Source organism: Ahaetulla prasina, chromosome 8 (assembly GCF_028640845.1).
Source record: "Ahaetulla prasina isolate Xishuangbanna chromosome 8, ASM2864084v1, whole genome shotgun sequence".
In the NCBI taxonomy this organism is placed as follows: domain Eukaryota; kingdom Metazoa; phylum Chordata; class Lepidosauria; order Squamata; family Colubridae; genus Ahaetulla; species Ahaetulla prasina.
Window position 1 is genome coordinate 13,788,520 of NC_080546.1, and position 21,885 is coordinate 13,810,404.

General features: G+C 40.1%; 2 protein-coding genes across 10 annotated transcripts in view; both read right to left on the minus strand.

The window, feature by feature from the left end:
* HNRNPD (heterogeneous nuclear ribonucleoprotein D) overlaps positions 1-8,832 on the minus strand; it is a 13,672-nt gene extending 4,840 nt beyond the window's left edge. For 2 of the 6 annotated variants that reach the window (XR_009156239.1, XM_058192286.1), the window contains exons 1-6: positions 8,384-8,825; positions 4,181-4,349; positions 3,741-3,902; positions 2,397-2,528; positions 1,310-1,409; positions 235-381 (exon numbers count right to left, since the gene is read on the minus strand). Coding sequence is in view for 4 of the 6 variants with exons in the window: in XM_058192286.1 (XP_058048269.1) it covers positions 235-381; positions 1,310-1,409; positions 2,397-2,528; positions 3,741-3,902; positions 4,181-4,349; positions 8,384-8,592 (919 nt within the window). In the remaining 2 variants the exon portion in view is untranslated. Of the gene's footprint in view, positions 1-234; positions 382-1,309; positions 1,410-2,396; positions 2,529-3,740; positions 3,903-4,180; positions 4,350-8,383 lie in introns of all 6 variants that reach the window. The other 4 variants (XR_009156238.1, XM_058192285.1, XM_058192284.1 and 1 more) reach the window with 3 other exon arrangements.
* A 2,635-nt stretch (positions 8,833-11,467) lies between these two features.
* Positions 11,468-20,995, minus strand: HNRNPDL (heterogeneous nuclear ribonucleoprotein D like). 4 transcript variants are annotated; one of them, XR_009156237.1, is made up of 9 exons: positions 20,742-20,995; positions 16,629-16,797; positions 16,360-16,521; positions 15,133-15,264; positions 14,922-15,036; positions 14,039-14,206; positions 12,917-13,009; positions 12,426-12,530; positions 11,468-11,733 (listed from the first exon to the last, which is right to left on the minus strand). XR_009156237.1 is itself a non-coding variant. In XM_058192283.1 (8 exons), the coding sequence occupies exons 1-7, from the start codon at positions 20,873-20,875 to the stop codon at positions 12,939-12,941; spliced, it is 951 nt and encodes a 316-aa protein (XP_058048266.1). In that variant the 5' UTR covers positions 20,876-20,995; the 3' UTR covers positions 11,468-11,733; positions 12,917-12,938. The 4 variants fall into 4 exon arrangements, 1 of the variants encoding a protein (XP_058048266.1); XR_009156236.1 differs by having other exon boundaries at positions 12,917-13,100; XR_009156235.1 differs by lacking the exon at positions 12,426-12,530 and having other exon boundaries at positions 12,917-13,100.
* Positions 20,996-21,885: the final 890 nt, after the last annotated feature.

The window sequence follows — 21,885 nt, forward strand, 5'->3', positions numbered from 1 at the left end:
TGGTGTGCAATGCACATGCACACAAAGTGTGTGTTTGGTGTGCACCGCACATGCACGCACAGCATGTGTTTGCTTTGCAGTGCGCATGCGCGCGCAGCGAACCAGTGGCAAACCTCGGAGGATTTCACCACTGCCTGGAATGCTTTGGTACGACTTTTGGAGCTTCTTGTTTTAGAGCTGAAATAAAACTGTTTACCCAACAATAAATCAAGATAAATTTTGCCGTATACGTACTGCTATAATCTCCATATCCATAATAGTTATTGTAGCCAGTGTAGTCATAGCCTCCGTAGCCTCCATAACCTTGACTGTTGTATCCATAGTTGCCATACCCCTGGTTCCAATAATTACTGTATCCTGTGTTCCAGCTTTGATTGGAGCCTGTAACAAAATGACAGAAAGAGAATGAAAACAAACCTGAGTTTTTATTTGATATTGCATTCAAGCAAACTAACCCTTCGAAACAGTAGTCTGTTTCCAAAAAGATACAAACAGAAATTTGTAGATTGCACAAATATTATGCTAATGAATCATGATTAAACCATGCACCCTGCAGTTCAGGTATTAAATATCATGGCAAAATGTACCCAAAGTTTGCTGATTAGTTGCCATCCAAGCAAAAATGCCAGCCAACTTTGTTGAAGCAAGCTGCCTCATGCTGTTTGTATTTTTTTTTTTTAAAAAAAAGAAAAGGCATTAAAAAGAGAAAACAGAAAGTCCTCAGCAATTTTCCTCTTGCCAGCTTTTTTCCATTTTATTATGGAGGGAGGGGTAGCAGGGCATAGACAATCAGGCCAGAAACGGTGTGGGACGGGGGCTAGCCAACTTCGAGCCCAACTCTTTCCTGTCTGGATTCAGGGGAGAAATTCAGGTAAAGGAGGACACCAAATTATTGCTTGTGATGCTGGCTAAGGCATTTCTCGTTGACCTAATTTTACGCAGGCATGGATTTTGGCATCACAGTTAGCTATTAAAATGCTGCACAAAAACAGCCTGTGCGTTTAATTTCAGGCAAGCCAATGAGGGTTTTTTATGATGGTGCAGCAGCAGCAACAGCAGCAGCAGCTGCATCACATTGTGCCACACGTGTGGATGTGTTACATAACTTTCCCAACAGTTCAAAATTATCCCCTCTAGCAGTTCCTTTTCAAATTTGAAAATAATGGCACACAAATTAACCTCTTCATCTAATCCCAAAGCCAGTGGCTGAATTTTTAACTTTGGTGAATATTGACAAGAAACATGAAACTCAAAAACTCTCAGATATGTGGAAAAGACCGGCACATTTTTTTTTAATGCAGGAACCTACCTCCACCACGGCCACGGGTTCTTCCAGAAAATCCGCCTCGAGTTCCCCACTGCTGTTGCTGCTGATATTGCTCTTTTGACATTGCTACTTTTATTTCGCACTGAAATATTAAACAGAAAAAGTGTCAACCAATTATTTTGTTATTTTTGTGAAGTGTTAATTATCTACTCCACATTATCATCTTTGCCTATGAAGTTAATGCTTCTAGATGCACTGGGAAAGGCAAAGCAATATATTCCTCATATGATTTGCCAGTGTAATTGTTTAAAAACTTTGTGTCACAAAAAATGTAAATTTAATTTTTTAAAAAAGGGTTAGCATCACATCACACATTCTCTCAAATACCTTGGTAAGAATTATGCATGTTTCAGCAGTACCTACTTAATGAGACAATATATTTCAGGTTTAATATTTTTGTAACTGGCAAAACCTAATTAAATGTTTGCTTTTGAAATTAACTTAATTTCACCAAGTAATATATGCTCCAAATACTGTTACTAGGGGAAAAATTGTAAAAGCAAGAAAATACCATTAGTAAAATACTGATAACCCATTACCATACACTTCAGAACAATCTTTTTGAAATTACTATCACCATTAATAAACTATTTCAAATCAAAAGTGATTAGAAAACAGTGACTCTTACTGAAAAAAAAAATTACATAACATAAACACAAATATACACATAGAGATCTATACACAAAATGTAACCTATGGCATAAGGGAGAAAAAAAAAACATTGCAGCACATAGCACCCCTTATTAATTTTTCTTGTTCTGCAAAAGACATGCAATCTCTTTCAAAACTACCAACTCATGGGTGTATAGATTGAATGAAGATCAAAGGACTGTGTGTAATTAATCACAGATAATGATTCCAAGTAGTTCACCAAACAGAGGATTTTTGAGAAGCATGCAAAAAATGCATCACACTTGTTACAAGTGTCGCTTCATCCAAGGAATCCACACCAGCCTCTCCATTTGTGTTCTCTTCTGTCTATACTTCAATCTTCAAAGCACTGACCTGAACAAAACCAGGATTCACTTTCTAAAAAGAAGGCGTTTTGGAATCATAGCTTGAAACATACTTTAATAAGACCAACGTTATGATATTTTTTCTCCATGATTTTCTTCACTGGTTCTTCATCTTTGAAAGTAATGAAGCAAAATCCTCTGCGCTTATTGGTTTTGTTGTCCATAGGAAGTTCTATTGATTCCACCTGATCAATATACCAAACAAGATTGATAAAAATCAGTTATTCTGATTGTTATAAACCTTAACAGTCATTTATTATTTATTAATGTGAAGCAACCATTATACTAAATGATCTGAAGAAACTTCCTGTTAGTCCATTTACTGAGTTAGGATATGTTTATACTGCTGATCATACATGAACTTTTATTTATGAGAGTATACATAAAATTGGTAATTACCAAAATCCATATAAAATCCAGCTCAGCCTCTTTATAAGTCATTACGTCTATCTATATACTCGCTAAGAAAAGGTAGCTCTATATATTTATAATTATTGCACTTGTACAGAAGAGATGCCTGAAATTTGACTCATCTCTGCAAAACTTACTACCGGTACTTACATTTAATTTGAAATGCTCTGTTCATATACTAGAATTTCTTCTACAATAAAATCAGTGCAAGTCCCCCTCTCCGTTTAACTCAGTGCTAAAACATCTGTTGATTTTAGTGAAGTTGGCATTACCTCACAATTCCAGAAATGATCACCAGTATAATTATGACATTCTAATCAGTGACAGATCAATGCTTAAGTTGACTTCTGGGTGGAAAAAAATAAGGCATCCCAAGAAGCACTTGGTTTATGATAATTTAAGATTATAAACTCTAGGCACTTGTGCCTTCTAATTGAAGACAAGATTAAAACTGGTATTTACACAAGCAATTGTGAATCAAACAAACTGGCCAAACCAACACCGAAAACAAATACAGGTACTCAACTTACAACCGTTCATTTAGTGACTGTTTGAAGTTACAACGGAAATGAAAAAAGTGACTTATGACCATTTTTCACTTGTAAACCCTTTTGTCACATGATTAAAATTCAGACGCTTGGGAACTGACACATATTTATGACGGCTGTAGTGTCCCAGGGACAGGTGAGATCCCCTTTGGCGACCTTCTGACAAGCGCAGTCAATAGGGAAGCCAGATTCATTTAACAACCGGGTTGCTAACTTAACAACTGCAGTGATTCACTTAACAATTGTGGCAAGAAAGATCGTAAAATGGGGCAAAATTCACTTTGTTGCTAAATGTCTCATTTAGCAACAGAAATGTTGGGCTCAATTGTGATCATAAGTCAAGGATTATTTGTACTACATTTTCTTCTTCCAACGTATTATACCATTATCTAAATAATTAAGAATTCTTTAACCAAGACATGAAAACAATTAACTCACCTCACCAAAACCTCCAAAATACTCCCTTATTTTCTCTTCTGGCGTATCTGGTGATAAGCCACCCACAAAAATCTTTTTCACTGGTTCTTTTGTTTTCATTGCTTTAGCTCTTTTAGGATCAATCACTTTGCCATTCAGTTTGTGCTCTTTCTGATCCACGACCTGAAAGCAATTTTTCTTTTAAAAAAAAAGCTTTACAAAATAAAATATATTATGTTTTTATGACTATAATGCAACAACTCTTATGCTATAATTTGTACTGTCTTGAAATTAACAGAACCTCAAGATTTTTACAATAATCTTGCACAATATTTTCACTTTTTCATTACTGATGTGTGCTTGTCTATTTATTTTGTTTATTAAACTTATATGCCACCCATCTCGCCTGGAGACGATTCTAGGCGGCTTGTCTAGCTAGAAAGAAATAAAAACAAGCTTACCTTTTCCACACTCTCAGATTCTTTGAACAGCACAAAGCCAAAGCCTCTTGACCGCCCTGTAATTGGGTCTAACTTCAGAGTGCAATCTACAACCTCACCAAATTTTGTGAAGTAATCCTTAAGATCCTTCTTTGTAGTATCCCAGCTAAGGCCGCCGATGAACATTTTTCTGTAGACACAATTGAGTTTAAAGCTGTAAATTATCAACACTATATAGCACTGTATGTCGCAAGTATACCAATTTGCCTTTAAAGTTCGAAGATTACAAAAATGTTTAAAAACAAACCGTCCGTGTTCACAATCACCTTCTGTGACCTAAATGCACTAGAAAAATGAAGTGGGTCTGGAATTTATTCCTTATGTTAATATTTAAGAGAAATAAGTGTACAGTACAGTAGCAGTGGCCAGACACATAAACCCCACTGATTCTATCAATGAATCTTGGGAGGAGGCGATTCACACCAAATATCTTATTTTTCAAAAACTGCTCTAGCTAGAGGCTGATTGCAAATGGAAACTGGTCCATCAGGCTGGTATTACTGCACGAAGCGAAAATCAGCCCCCCAAAAAAAGGCCCCATATAAGTAACCTAAGCCTAATTGCTGCAATGAGTCTGTCCCAAAAGAGGTTACACGCATAGTATTTTTTATTTAAATAGCAATCGTGACAGTGTCCTAACAGCAAAGGCCCCCTTCCTTCCTCCATTCTTCTGACAGTTCAAGCTAACGCCCACTCAGTAGCCCTAAAATACTTCCCATAGCTATACGCTTAGCTACGTAAGAGAAAAAGGAGGGCTGCCACCACACAACTGGCTGGCTCTGCTTACATGTCATATCCAAGGCTGCTTTTACCTCTAGTGCAACAAAACAAAGTGTCTTAGACCTTAGTGCAAACACAAGTGTTTCTGTCTGAATGCATACCAATAACAAAATTTGCACCAAGTTTAAAATACTAGTAATATCAGCTTCAGTCTCCTCATTTTGAAAGTGAATATATCTTGGTTACTGTGAGAACTGTGTACAAAATGTACATGACACAGAACCTACTAATCAATCATTATGGATTGTCACATTTTCAGAACTCGGTCATGAATTATCTTTATAATTCCATATGCTACAGCAAGGAAGTTTTTCATGTAATATTTTATCTATTTATATTTCCTGTTTCTAAACTGCCCAATCTCCCTCAGAGATTTTTACACTGATATTACTCCTATAAATCTTTGCCATATAAAGTACCTAACAGCAATTTCCAAAAGATAAGTAAGGACATGTTCAGCCGCTCCCTAAATAGCAATGCCAGACAGAGAAATTTATAATCAGGGAACTGAATGTACCACATATTCAAGTTTTCCAAACAGGCCAAAATGTGGGGAGGAAAAATTAAACTGTGAAGATATCCTGAAGAAAAAAACCATAATTATCTTTTCTTCAGAACAGCATATTGAAGCCCCACTTCTCTTCCCAGCCAATGCTGTGGAATTTGTTTATCTTAAGTTTGCACCTTTAACACTTGTTTACTGCATGTGATGAAATGCAAATGTTAACAGAATGCCTCATATTTGGGCTGAATGAATTTCTGCATGGAAGCATTAACTAATTTTCAGAAGTGGATGATGCAAAAGGAACTAGTTGACACATACTTAGGTTAAAATAAGTAAGCATGCATCATTACAAAAGTTCAAAATAGAGCGGACCACCATTTGATTGGGACAGTATAAGATTCCTGCCTTGAGTAAGGGGTAAGACCCTTCCAGGCCTATGATTCTATCATTCAAATGTGGATAACCAGATATATGCTGTAAAACAGGGACCCATGGCTACACATGTGGCCACTGAAGCATCCTACAAAATTAAAATTTGGGATTTCTGGTGAAGCGTTGGGGATTTAAAGAGAATCCAGACTCTGGCTTTGCAGAGGCTTATGACAAGGGAAATCAGCTTAGAGAGAGGAGGAAATCAAGAGATAAAATTAGTATCTTAAGCCTCAGCAAGGCTTAAGATCTCACAACTGTTAAAAACCATTCCCAAAAGTTTTTTTAATTATCCTAATCTATTCTAATAATGTAACATTTCCAACCATATCCTTGTGGCTCTAGAGGCCAAACAATGTTGTCTTCTCTCCCAAACCTTCACTAACTGTATGTTAAGACTTGGGGGGAAATATTTCCAAATGACAAATGTCCTAAGCAAGCTGTTGGTCTGCTTTATGTTGTTAAAAGTTCCACATTGTACTAAAGACTATTCTTCCTCCTTAAGGTAATCAATGGGTTTGTTATTTAACTGTTTAAATATTTTTTTCAAACAGCTCAAAAAACCTGCATATTTACAAGACGGATGCACCATGATTGACATGTCTATTTCAAATAAAACATGCAAACCATATGTAATACTAGAACTGCTTTTTAAAATAATGTACTAGTTTGGATTGCATTAAAAGGTTTTTCCAGCAACAATTTTAAAGTTGTGACAAACTAAAGTGGAAAAAAATCCACTCAAACACAGCCAATTTTTATCACTAGAGATTTGCCTCTCTATTAGGGTTCTGCTAACAGTTTTTAAAACTGAAAAAGTTTGAAATCCTCTGCTTTAGAAAATCAAATCTATATACTACGCTGTATACAAACACAAAGCTTTCTTCTCACAAATATCTGAGTACCCTCCAGATATTTAACAGCCAATCATGTCAACCACAAAATCAAAATCTACATTAGGGTCTATGAGGTTCCATATGTCAATGCCTTTCATGTGTTCATTAATCTACATTTCACTTTAAAAACACATTCATATTCAATGCCAAAGCCTAAAGCAAACTTTTCAGATTATTATCCCAAAACTATACACTTTCTCTGGTGCTACACTATTTCCCACAATACATTTTTGTAGCTGCATACAAGGCCCTTTACCAACAAAGAGAATTGTTTTCATCCCGTAGGTCATTTTATGTTCTTTCCAACTATGTCAGTCTAAATTTTGCTCCTGACCCGGGAAGAAGGCATATGAAATACAGGTAAACCTCGACTTACAACCACAATTGAGTCCAATATTTCTGTTGCTAAGTGACACATTTGTTAAATGAGTTTTGACCGATTTTACAAGTTTTCTTGCCACCGTTGTTAATTGAATCATTACAGTTGTTAAGTGAAACTGGCTTCCCCATAGACTTTGTCAGAAGCTTGCAAAAGGGGATCAGATGCCCCCAGGACACTGCAACCGTCATAAATATGAGTCATTTTCAACTGTCTGAATTTCGATCACAAGGGGATGCCGCAACGGTCGTTAAGTATGTGAAAAATGGTCACAGATCAGTTTCTCCAGCGATGTCGTAACTTTGAACAGTCACTAAATGAACCGTTGTTAAGTCGAGGACGACCCGTAAACCGCATGCCACTGTGTTAATTCAGACCACAAGCCTGTGATTTCGAACTACAGGCAGTCCTCAACTTACGACCACAATTGAACCCCAAAAGTTATGTCCCTAAGGGAGAGCCATTTGTGAAGTGAGCTTTGCCCCATTTTACAACTTTTCCTGCCAGGTCTGTCAAGCGAATCCCCGCCCTTGTTAAATTAGTCTCACAGTCAGTTAAGTGAGTCTGGCTCCCCCCCCTTGACTTTGCTCGTCAGGTCGTAAAACGGAAAATCCCTTGATGCACACCTGGTCATAAATGCTAATCAGCTGTCAAGCATCCTGGTGTACATCACTTGATTGTGGGGAGGGGGGGAACGGTCGCTAAGTGTGAAAAACGGCCGTAAGTCCCTGTTTTTTTCCCAGCGTTGTTGCAACTTCGGTCACTAAGCGAGCCGTTGTAAGTCGAGGACTGCCTGTAACTCCTGCCACTTCCACCCTCCCTCAGGATGGCCGTCTAAAACACCGACCCAAAAGCGATCCCTTTCTGGAGTTTCCACACTTTCCCTTCTCCTCCTCCTCCTCCGACGGCGATGCCCGACCGCCCCGCGCCCTCAGCCGCCCGGACTTCGGCGCGTTTCTTCCAAGGCTCCCTGGAAGCCCTCGGAGAAGGGGAGGAGGGGGAGAAGGGCCGGGTTACAGGGGCGGAGAAGGGAAGAAGGAAGGAAGGAAGCGGCGTCCAGTTTCCTGTAAGAGGGGATCGCCTCAGCCGCCCGCCGTCGCCTCAGGACGCCCGTCGCCTCCTCCAGACCGAAAGCGGTGGGGGGGGGGAGAGGAAAGGAGGCCTCTCCGGCTTACCCTTCATCCTCCTCGTTCTTGCTGGCGTCGATTTTGGCTCCCTCCGATTCGCCTGAGCCGCCGCCGCCGCCGCCTCCCCCTCCGCCTTCTCCACCTCCCTCGGCCTCATCCACGCCGTCGCCGCCGGGAGCCTCGATCCCTTCAAGCTGCTCGGTCTCTTCCGAAGCCTCCGCCAGGGCTTCGTCTCCGGCGAACTGATCGTCCGACATGAGGGGAGGCCGGTTGTTTAAATAAAAATAATAAACAAAAAAGACTCGGCTGGCCGGTCTCGAACGGGGGAAGAGAAATATATACGCCGCTGAAAAGAGGGGTGGAGGGAAGAAAAAGCGGTGTTCTCCACAGGGAGGGAAACGGGGGGGGTGTCTCCGGCTAATATCCTTCTTTCTCGCACTTTTAATGGCGCCGCCTGGCTGATTCCGATCTAAAATGGCTGACGGGAAAGAATGCGGCGGCGCGGTCACGTGAGCCCTGGGCCCCGTTTCCTCGAGCGCATTTCCTCCTCGCGCGCATCACCGAGTGCGGATGGCTAGAGCGGCGCCGGCTTTCGCGCCACACTCGGGAGCATCGCCACCTTGGGCCTTTCTCTCGTTTTGACGCTTCCGACTCTTTTGGTTTCCCTTAACCTCCTTCCCCCCCCCCTCGCACCACCTCAGCGTTCCCCAACTTTGAAAATTTGTACCGTTTAAAAAGATTAAACAATCCCCCTATTTTTATTTCGAGGACTCGTGTTTTTCAACCGTGCCAACTTAAAAAGATCGAGCGGACTGCAATTCCCCACATCTTTTTAACAGTACAGACACAAAAATAGGGGGATTTTTATGTGCATGCAGATTTGTCACTTATGGCTTCTGTAGAAAAGGCGCCAGAAAAATCACTCCTGCGCTGCAAAACAATCTTTGCAACTGATTCTTAAACAGCCACGTTACATTTTATAATAGTTTACCAATACATATTTGATATATATATTTTCTGTCATCTGTTTTATCTACTCTCCTAGAAAACTGATATACTGAGGCTTGGGGCTTTATTAGCAAACATTCGCTAATAAAGCCCAAGTATATCAATTTTCTAGGGGAGTGGATAAAACAGATGACCCCAAAACAATGCTTCCAATTAAAAAAAGAAAAACATTACTGCATGCTGCCAAGATCAAATTCCCCCACTGAGCTGGTAACTGAAGAGACTAAAATCCTGCAACTGTTTGGGCGTTTTAAAGCGCTGCTACAGTACCTCACCATGAGTAGTGTTAAGGCAGAAATAAATTGGTCCAAACTTTTTGGAGACCTTTAAATGCCTCTCCCAAAGTCAACCAGTCTCCAAGACACAATTATTTTAAAAGGGGGGGGGAGTACAGAGAGCATTCAGAAAAATAAAAAGTATTTGGAGGTGTCATCTTTAGCTCCCAACAAATCTTTTTTTTAAAAAAAAAAAATCACTATTAACTGCGATATTCATCGATACAGCAAAACATTGGAATCAGTTCCTAGTTGTCAGTGGCTCTAATTTGACCTTTCATTCCAAACCGGATTAATTTTGAACTATGAACCAAATCTCATATTTTGGACATTTTTATTCATACTTAAAATACTGTATTTAAAAAAAATAGCTTTGCTTTCTTAAAATACAAGCAACACATTTAGCCTTTCCCGTTTTGTTCTGTGAATATCTTTATTTACAATTAATCAGCCATGTATGGAAGTGAAAACTTATCAGCAAGAGTAAATATCAAGTTCATAACTCTTTTCTAAAAAGCCATTTGCTTCAAATTTTCAATTAACTCCAAAACAAAACTCACCTGGGTCTCAAATGGTCAAAAATGAACTCAATAAAGCTGGTAATACATTTTGTGTTTTTGCTTTTTTTTAATGGATCACAGCTCATGAAAGTGAAGCCCCTTTATGTCAAGCTCAAATCCTTATCTCTTGAATGAATCTGTGGAACTTTATTGAAACATGAAAATATAACTATTAACTTTTCTTTACTTCCCAGTAAAGCCTAAAACTCTGAAGTTTTCAAACTGTTGATCAGGTTCAACCAGTTAGCTTTCTGAGATTAGACATCAGCCAGTTATTGCCATTTTCTGGGCAAAATAGTGTAACATTAAAAAAAAGTATAAAAATAAATCTTAAGCTTACAGACAAAATTAGCCTGAATGAGGTAGTTAAGTTTTGAAGCCATTTATATGGATTCTTAATGCTAAATTGATATGCAAACTTTCCCAATCATGCTACGTTTTTGTATCTTTATAACAGACTTAATCTTAACATTTTATCAAGATTGACAAAATCATATTAAATGTTCTATTCAGGAAACTTTTCAAATTCATCTGATATAGGGGATTTTTGTGTGTAAATCCTTTTGTTACTTACACTTTAACTTAAGTAACAGAATTTCTGTGTAATTCAGGCTCTATTTTTTTTCTTTGCTGAAATATTTGCCCAGCCAAATTATTTTCAGATGTTTTTAAAAAACATTTTAACCAACAAAATTGTAGTAAGAAACCAATCCTAATTGTGCTGCTTTGATAGTGACGAAATATTATTTATCCAGAAACATCCACTATCCTACTTCCATAAATCGGTTTTGCAGTCATATTTTATCAGCATTATCTTTGCAGAGGGTTAGAAATAACAAAAGGTTTCAGTGGCAGTACATTCAGAATATATTGTCAAAAGTACAAGTTGTAAAAAAGCTCAAATTATTTAGCAGTCAGCATTTTACCAAAGTTGATGGCTACGTAAATAAGGTTTGTGTTCGCCTCTATTTTCATGTGATCACAAAGTGGTCATTTCAATGCATGAAAATTTATTAACATTTCTATACTGAAGATTCCCAGCAATTAACAAAATTATAACAAATCATAAGGCATTACAACACAGGACACTACTCTTGAAAAATCATTCTATCTTTGCAGCCTCCTCACTGCAATTTTCTAAATCCAGGTACATATCACGGCACACTCCATTGCTGCTGACCCTGCAAGTCCCAGCATCTGTCGGAAGCATGGCGATGGAGTCCCAAAAACTGTTCACCTCTGCTACTATACAGCAGTGCCAAGAGCACAACCTCAAAATGCAACAGTCACAGAAGGTAAGTTTTTTTATTTGAGTCATCCAACAAGAAATACAAATAAAATTGTATAAACACAAGAACCACATTGGCATCGTAACACAGATGACAAAAGGACAAAAAAGTAAAAACCATAAAGAAAACTAGCCGGTCACTATGTACAGTTAGACACTGCTGTGTCATACACTAAAAGTCTTTTACAAAACAATTTCATGTCACGAAGACTACCCTCCAGTCAAGTCCTTTTAAGTTCTGCAAGATGGCTTTGCTGTAGTCTCTACCTATAAAACCAAGACAAAATCATTATGAGACCTGTGCAACGTTTAGAAGAATTTTTAAAAGGTCCATTTTCATGAACTGCTTTAAGTCCTCTATTTATTCCTTGCTTCACCGTTAAAGATCATATGCATCTGTCAACACAAATACTTCTGATAACCCAATTATATTTTACATCCCGGTTGACCAGTTCAGCTCAAACGATGGAGCTATATCAAAGAACTGTAGAAGCTCAGCCAAGTTGTTCTTGGTTTACTAGAAACCAAGCTGTGGTAGAATCTTTCATAGCTTCAACCGCTAATGAAAATAGGAAAATGGCAATACACCAAGGAAAATTATTGTTAGCCAGGTGGTTAAAATAGAAGCTGTTACTTGCACATGATCTTTAATGTTCCCAGATTTAAAAGTTCGTTTTGGTTTGTAGATTTCACTAATAGCTATAAAAGAAAAAAAGCAAGCATTAAATCTTAAAGAACGAACACTTAAAATGAGGTCCACAATTGATATACAACACTAAACAGAAGGCCAAAAATGATTAAGCTGTAAAGGCATTTATGCACTTTAACTCCTGTAAAAAACCATTTTAAGTTAAGTTAAGACACTTAAATCTTCAAAGAAGATTTTTAAAAAGAAGCCAAAGTCTGAAGTTTTCCACTTTAATCTTTACGCTGGTACATGAAGTTGGAAGAGACCATACCACAGGACAGCGTTTTCTGGTGTATGCCTTGCGCTCTGCCTGCAACGTGCGACCCCCAGAGATAGACGTGGTCAGGGTGACACACGGCCTGCAAGGAAGTTCCCGCTGGCGGGTACAAACAAGGTATAATGTCAGAGTTAGAAGACAACAATCTTGTTTTGCTTAAGTTGTACCCATTTCAGTACTTTACCTGTTGGTTAACACTTCTATTAAGTTTAATTATTCGTCTACACCACCTGGCACACAAAAAATGTAAACAGAAAAACTCTTATGTTTCTCTGACATACTAAGGACGACGAATCACCTTTTATAGAGTTAAAGATCTATAGACACTTAAAAACAGAAAGTTTAACAGACATTCACACGTTTTAATTTTTTTTTTAAAAAAAACAAGCTATTCAAGAGAAGTGATTTTTTTAAAAATTTATTTGTCTATTGATCTTTAAATTAGATTAGACGTAGGAGAGGTGACACATTCACCCAGTACACACCTGTTTCTTCCCAAGTATTTCTTTAATATGGCTGGTAGTTGTTTTGGTGATTACCGCCACCTCGGGATGCCTTTCCATATGTGCTTTGCTGTCCTATTCCAAGAGAGAATATTGGCAGTTTTGGGAACCGTAAGAGACTGCAGGTTGGTTTGACAAAAAGGCACTCTTGTCAAGCTAGACCTTACTATTTAAACGCAAAAAAAATATTCTGTAATATTCCTACACCGATATCAACAATGTTAACGAATATTCTACCTTAACTATTATATAAAAAAGCATATCAGAATATTGACTTAAGACAGTTTTTTAAATTATTTGGTCTCCATGATTTACAATAAACTCAAAATCAAGACATTAGACAGTTCAATTAACATTTAACCATTAACAAGTTAAAGAAGGTAAAGGTTTCCCTGTTCCCTGACTCTAAAGCACGATGCTCATCTCAGTTTCTTGGTTCCGTTGTCCGAAGACAATTTCCGTGGTCATCTGGCCAGAATAGATATACACCAAAGGAGCACGGAATGCTGTTACCATCCCATCAAAGTGATGCCTATTTATCTACTTGCATTTGCATGCTTTTAAACTGCTAGACAGACAGGAGCTGGAGCAAATAACAGAAGCTTACCCTCTTACCCTCTTGCACGGAGCTCGGGTCTCAAACCCTGGCTATCAGCAATCCAGCTGACAAGAGGCCCAGTTAAAAAGATGTTCAAAAAAACCCTGAACTTTTAAATGCTTCTTTGAAAATTGTTAAGATTTCCCCAACTCTGCAGGGAATGCTTTCAAAAAGCATGCACCTACACTTCTGAATATGTGCAACAGTATCAGCTCTTCCTGGAAGAGAGTTGTCCCAAAGGTTGGATGAGAAGATGTTTCGCTTCTCATCCAAGAAGCTTCTTCAGCTGTCAGGACTTTCTGTCAGAGCTTAAGAAGCTTCTTGGGTGAGAAGCAAAACGACTTCAAAGAAAAAACAAGAAAGTCCAGTTGCCTCTTGAGAAAAAAAGCACCTTTGGGACAACCGTGACCTGGATGACTGAGAATTTCTACAGACTGGAAAGAGAGACTAACTGGAAAAGTTAAAATAACAATATAATTAAATGGAAAGTCAAATGAAAATCTTACCACTGTAGTCAGCATATCCCTGGCCGTAGCCGTAACCTGGGTAATTGTACCCAGAATAATCGTATCCCCCATAGCTGCTGTAGCTTTGATCACTGTAAGGACTGTTGTAACTTCCATATCCTTGATCATAATAATTGTTATACCCTTGATTCCAATTTTGGCCTTGACCTAAAAATGAAATGATTGCAGAGTTAAAAGTCCACCATGTGTTTAAATTAATAAACAAGAGGTTTAAGGACAAAAATCTGCAAAATACCGCATTTTTCAGACTATAAAACGCTCCAGACTATAAGACGCACATTAGCTTTAGAGGAAAATCGGGGGGGGGGGAGGGGGAAATCTCCCTCTGCTTCCACGGCCTGTTCACCGTCGCCCATTCGCCGCAAGTGGGCAGCAGCAGCAGTGATAGGCACGGGCGATTTCCCCCCCCACCTAGAACAGCTGATCTGCGCTGCACCAACCCCCTCCCCCCCCCACGAAATATTTGCTCTGTAAGATGCAGACATTTCCACCCACTTTTGTGGGAAGGGGGGTGGTGAAGTGTGTCTTATAAAAAATACGGTACTTGATTTGTTCCTTTCTAAAGTAGTTTCCCGTCTGATATCCCAAAGCTTATTTAATGCTAGCTCTATCCTTTTACGAGACAAGCTAGAATGTACTTTTCCTTTCCCACTAAAACGGGGAATTTTTCACGAATTATTTTATTTCATGAGTTATACCGTTTCCCCCAGAATAAGACATCCCCTGATAAGAAGCCCAATTGGGCTTTTTGAGCGCATGGCAATAAGGCCAAGCGCTTATTTCAGGGTTCAAAAAAAATATAAGACAGGGTCTTATTTTCAGGGAAACACAGTATACGTCCGTTACAATTTACCATACTTACCCCTGCCACGTCCTCTGGATCCCCCACGCCCACCAGATGAAGCACCTCTGCCTCCCTTTTGTTGCTGTTGCTGCTGCCTATATACATCTTTGGGCTGTGCTACTTTTATCTCACACTAGGACAAAAAAAAAAGTGTAATTTCAACACAAAATATATGAAGAACATATGAAGTTAATTATTGCAGCTTCCGCAAGTAAGAAATTACAAATACCTTGCCAGAACCAATCTGATGGTATCTGCTTTCCAGCAATTTCTTTACTGGTTCTTCATCAGAGTATGTGATGAAGCAGAAACCTCTCCTTTCGTTTGTTTTTGTGTCCATGGGAAGCTCTATATTCTCAATCTGCAAAGCCACATTAAAGACAATCAAAGGGTATTCCCCTGACCCAAGCTCCTTATATAGGACCTCCAATTTTTAAAACAATCTCTTTTACTTAGCACTTCTCTTCCTTTTGTTTGTTTTTTAATGCTTGGAAGGTATTGTAAACTTTATGGAGTTGTAGTTCACATCTTTTAAACCAACTGTCAGTTTTGGAAGACAATTTTCTTTTTGCTTCTTAACTGCCACATATTGTAGCTGGGGAAGTTGGGAGGGGGTTGTTGTGGGAGCTCATAACGTTCAGTATTCAAGGACTTTTGCCTGCGTCTGATGTAGACTGCCTGAAGATTGTATCCAACTGAGTTTGAAGAGTTGATTGGACAATGTGATGAACTTGTGGGTGTGGGGCAGGGCTGTGAACTGTCAACTGGGTATGGAAAACCTGGAAGCTTTCAGTTTCGGGTTTTCCCAGCTGTGCCAACGTGACATCTCTAATAAATTGGAACTTTTCTGTTTTGGATTTTCCACACCCAGTTGACAGTTCACAGCCCTGCCCCACACCCACAAGTTCATCACATTGTCCAATCAACTCTTCAAACTCAGTTGGATACAATCTTCAGGCAGTCTACATCAGACGCAGGCAAAAGTCCTTGAATACGGAATGTTGTTATGACTAAATTTCTACCGCTCCAACAACAACCCCCTTCCAACTTCCCCAGCTATAATATGTGGCAGTTAAGAAGGGAAAAAAATTGCCTTCCAAAACTGACACCAACCAAGTTTATCCCCTTCACTTTTGCCATACAACAAAACATTTTAGAAAATAATCACTAACACTTCATCATGTTTGTGCAATCCCTACCCTGACAAGACAAGACATTTTGCTACAAACACGGATGTATCAAAAAAAAAAACCAAAGAAAATTCCCTCCCATTCATTCCCAATATTTGGAGATTATTTGGGCTGCTGTTTCTTGATTTAGAAGTTACACAGGTCAAGTTAGTCAAAAGAAAATGGCTAAAACTACTCAAGCTTATTGCAATAAGCTATGTTTTTAACTAGACATTATACTGGATAACACACACACACATTTAAATAAAGCTTTAAATGGATTATACCTCTCCAAAACCACCAAAATACTCCTTGATTTGTTCTTCAGATGTATCCGGACTCAGTCCACCAACAAACACTTTTTTTGGTGGCTCTTTTCCTTTCAGAGCTTTTGCCCTTTTGGGATCTATTAACTTGCCATCCAATTTGTGTTCTTTCAATTCCAAGACCTAAAAGAAGAAATTTATTGGTAATTTAGTTCCAAGAGGAAAAATCAACACAGATATTTGGAATTGTTTAGAGAAGATTCCATGGTCCCACAGAGGCGACTACATACCTTCTCAACACTGGCAGCATCTTTGAAAAGCACAAACCCAAAACCTCTTGACCTCCCTGTGACAGGATCTGTTTTTATTGTGCAATCCACCACTTCACCAAAGCGAGACAAATACTCCGTCAAGTCTTTTTTGCTCGTATCCCAGCTCAGACCACCAATGAACATTTTACTGGAATGGAAAAGAAGTTTCAAAAACTGACATTCATACAAAGTTATACACTGATCTAAAAAAACTTATCAGCTAATTTGCCCCAATTCAGATTTGCGGTTCAGATACAAATTGTACTTGGAAACAAATATCCAGAAACACATTTTTTAACTGGAACAGGAGGGGGAGAAAAGAAAATCCTCCAGAATGTCCTCCATCTACTTTCCATCACAAAACATACAATTGTCATACAGAAGTTATTAATCTTCTTCCAACATTTACAAAACATTTAAATGATCCAGAATATTACCTAAACCAGGTGAAGGGAAGAGTCAACTGTCCAACAATCCAAAATAGTTTATTACATATGCTAGGTATGCAATACATTTTGAACATAAACAACTATCTTAAGCAAAAAAGCAAAACAAAACAGAAAGTGACTTCAGCCATTCTGGAAACATTCCAAATTCAAAACAGTCCCACAATTCAACCATGAAACACCATTTTCAAAATAGGGTGGTAAAACTTATGATGCAGTAGAACAGTACAGGCATTCTTATGATAAATGTCAAAATATTACTTTTTGATAAACAATCTCAAAAACTATCCCCTTCTGATAATTAACATTTGGAAGTCTTTAAAAAACAGTTTTTTTTGTTAAAAAAAATTAAGAGCCTTTCTGTATATATTCTGAAATTATGGCCAGCTATCTCAGCTCCATAGACAAAATCTGGAGCATGTTTATTGAAAAGGTTAATGGATTACAATGGGATTTTTTTCCTAAATAATTTTTCTCTGACTCAACAGTGTAATAAAGTAACAAAACTACAGTACTTAGTCTAGGTTAGATATAATTAGAGGTCAAGGAAAATAACTGGATTACTTCAATATTGTGGGGAAAAAAGCTGAAATATAACAGATTCCAAGGAAGTAACTTTTAAAAAACAGTAAAAACTTGCACATTTTATTCCAAAATAGGTGGCAATCACACCTTCCTATAAAATCAGAATATAGCATTGTACCTATGAACTTGTTACAAAGATAATGTCAGGTTTCCAGAAAACCCCCTCCTGCAGAAAAGACTCCAAGCAACCATCTTTCAAAGTTCTTTTATTAGCATAGGTAAACTTGGCACAACTGGGGAAACTCCTGAATCTGGGGATCCAGGTTTTTCTTCAGTAAGACAAACCCTTGACCCCTCTGCAGATCACATGCTCCAATCACCAACCGTCCCATCTCGAGACATCACTCCGGCCACTCCTTCTCCAGCTGCAGGCTCGGAGGCCGGCAGGAAGAATGTTATGTCTAATGGCCCCTTCTACCAAATCCCCCCTCCTACTTTCCCACGCACTGGAAAGTGGCAGAGCGGAAGCCTGCTGCCTTGCATGGCTTCCAAAGCTGACAGATATTCTGCAAATTATCACAGCAATTCTGTGAGATACTGGATAAGCTAATCAAGATCTTCCTGATACCAGTTCAATTTCTTAATCACTACATTGCATAGTGTAAATTCTCCTTAACTATAAAAGCATGTAAGAGGTTTATGCATTTGAAGTGACATTTCTTCATGAAAATCTCAAGCAATCTGTCTTTTAAATGTAATTCAAACAAATAACTGAAACAGGAAAACCTAAATCATGTGTCTGCCAAAAGCTAAGGGAACCACAAATTTTGCAGTGGGAGATAAATGGTAAGGTATAACTAGTATGATGTTGATTTTGCTAACAGGCCACAATAGTGGCCTCAGGTTTGCGATAGAAAAATGGAACAGCAGATGCAGAGTCCAGTGCTCGCTATCTTCAAACTTTCCTATATAGAATTTCAGTGTACACTACCTTGATTGCATTTTTACTTCCTTATCTTCTCAATGTCCAAAGTAGCAGACACACACTATTGCCTCATTTTATCTTCACAACAACAAATCATGAATTGGCTGAGGGGGCACATAACTAACACAAAGTCAGTTAAGACTTATCTTATTCTCAAGCACCAGAACTACACTAAAGCTAAAGGTGGGCATCCTGAAAACCAACAATCCTGAAATATAAACATATACTCTATAAATATATATAAAAGATGGATAGATATTATCTCCTTTATAGTTGTGAAGAATCCGATTTTGTGACATTTTAAACTTGAAGCACTCAAGATTTGTACTATATTCTCCAAAGAGTTAAAGATCCTTCATCTGCACCCAAAATAACAACAATCCAAAGCAACTTGTTGCCTATGTTTAACCATACAGATCCATTTTGACTTCCAAGTGCTATCTATAGCTGTCTCCCTAGACCAGGGGTCTCCAACCTTGGCAACTTTTAAGACTTGTGGACTTCAACTCCCAGAATTCCTCAACCCGCGAAGCCACAAGTCTTAAAAGTTGCCAAGGTTGGAGACCCCTGCCCTGCACATGGCTCACTTTTTGTTATTTGCAGTCCTCCAAATACAGGCAGTCCCCAACTTCTAGCCATTCATTTAGGGACCATTCAAAATTACAACAGCACTGAAAAAGTGACTGTTTTTCACACACACACACACACACAAGCATCCCCAAGGTCAAACTTACAAGGCTTGGCAACTGGTACGTATTTATGATGGTTGCAATGCCCCAGAGACATGTGATCAACTTCTGTGACTTTTTGCCAAGCACAAGTCAATAGGGAATCCAGATTCATTTAACTGCAGTTATTAACTGCCTTGATTCACTTGACTGTGGCAAGGTAGGTTGTAAAATGGGGCAAAACCCCATATAACTGTCTTGCTTAGCAACAGACAGTTTAGGCTCAATTGTGTCCTAAATTAAGGACTACCTGTAACAACTTTAAAATATGTTCTCGCCTCCAATCATCTCTTAAAACCGGACTCAAAACTTGACAACTTTAAAGATATGCGGCCTTTCAACTCCCTTAATTCCCTAGCCAGCCATGCCAGGAGTTGAAATACACAGATTTTTAAAGGTTTTGGGACACCACTTTAGATAATCTTTGTCCTCCTGATGTAATCCAGGTGCGTTGGATTTAAATCTCAGCCGAGAATAAAATAATAATAATCTAATGATAATCTAATAATCACAATAGAGAACACACTCTACAGCAGGGGTCTCCAACCTTGGCAACTTGAAGTCCACAAAGTTGCTAAGGTTGGAGACCCCCCCTGCCCTACAAGCAAGGAGAATGGCAAATAAAAATGAATCTTGATCTGAAATGTTGAAGCCAGGAAAGATCACCCTGGGTAAGAATCGGACCCAAGATCACTCTTATAAAGAAAATGTTTTTAAAAATAAAATATAAAATACATCGGGTGGCTTTTCGGCCAATCACGCTTTTAGCGCAACCAAGGGGCAGAAGGGAAGCCACGAAAAGGTGCCCAAGCGAAAGCCCGATAAGGATCTTGCGGAGGCGGCCTGGCCTCGCCCCGCCCACAATGCACCTTCTTGCCAACTCCGCCCCCCCCCTTTCCTTCCTTCCTTCCCCCCCCCACCTTCCAATGTTGCCAAGGTTTTGAGTTCGCCCCGCCCATCCGACGGGGCCCAGCAACGCGCATTCTCGGCCGCTTCGGACCCGCCTTCCCCCATCCAGGCCCGCCCACTGCGCTCCTATAGGCTGCCGGCTGCGTCACGAGACAACGATCAACCCCCCTCCCCTCCGCCGTTCCACACGTTCGGACGTGGAGACCCGCCCCCCCTCCTCTCGCGAGAGGCGATGGGGGGGGTGGAAAGACACAAAGGGAATTGCAGCGGCGGGAGGTGCAACGCTCATAAGCGAAGAGCGCGATCACGTGGCAGCTGCCGGGCTAAAGGCCTTGCTGAGGGCTTCCCCTCGGTTACTTTTTTTTTTAAAAAAAACCAGCCAAAATGGCGCCCGATTCATCGACTCGCTTTCCTCTTCCCCCTCCTCCCTCTCTCCCTCCCTCCCTCGTTCGGCAAATCTGCCCCTTCCCCCTGCTTTTGGGATCGATTCCCCTCGTACCCGTCATCCTGCTGGTTCTTGCTGGCGTTGATCTTCGAGCCTTCGGCGAACTCTTCCTGGCCGCCGCCGCCACCGCCGCCGGAGCTTGTGTTGTTGTTGTTATTGCTACTGCCGTAGTCGGTGTTCTCCTCCATAGCGGGAACGGGCCGAAGGGGGGGCAAAAAAAAAAAAGCGCGCGCACACCGACGCAAAGGAAAGAGATTGACTACTACGCGGTCCGACCCGAGTATTAAAATGGCGGCCGTAACAAGAGATCCGGGCAGAGCCTGCGCTGCGTTTATATAGGGACCCCCTCAGCCAATCAGGGCGCTCCAGCGGCGCAGGCGCAATGCGGCTTCTGAAGGAGCGGCGGCGAATGGAGGAGTGTCGGGGTTGCCCATGGCGGAAGGGCAGAGGCGGGGAAGCGCTTTTATGTCTCGGGGAGCCCAGCGCGCCTCTTGCAAAGGCTTCCCTTCCCTTGCAACGGGAACTTTGTGGGTCCCGGTCCCTTCCCCGGCATAGTTTCTTGAATTTGGGCCGGCCTCCGTTGCAACAAAGCTAACCCACCGAATGTGTGACAAAAGCATGGGCCAAGCATGGCTTTCATCAGGAATCCCCCCCTCAAAACACGTGTACATATAGGGAGACCTGGGAGCGGGCGAGCGACCGCGCCACGTGCGCAGGTCGTAACTTGTGAACACCACGCGGGTTTAACGGGGCCCTTGTGATGGGCTGCATTGAGAGGACCTGGAGGGCCATTGGTTCAAAAATCGGATTCCCCCCCCCTCCCCTCCTTAGAATCTTTTCTTAAATTAGGCTCTGCATTTGCCTCCGTTTCCTTACGAAGTGTCAAGGCTTAAAATGCAGGCCTGGTTTATATCCCTTCATATTTTTCTCATTATTTTTGTCCCCCCTGCTTCTTTTAAAAAAAAAAAATCACACACTCTTGTTGAAGGAGCCCTTGCAATCTCGGAAGATGTTTTTTTGTTTATTTGGGTTTTGTAGAGAAACTGCCTAACCAGTGGTGGGATTCAGCCAGTTCGCACCACTTCGGGAGAACCGGTTGTTAACTTTCTGAGCAGTTTGGCAAACTGGTTGTTGGAAGAATTAATTAGGGCAGAGAACCGGTTGTTAAATTACTTGAATCCCACCACTGTGCCTAACC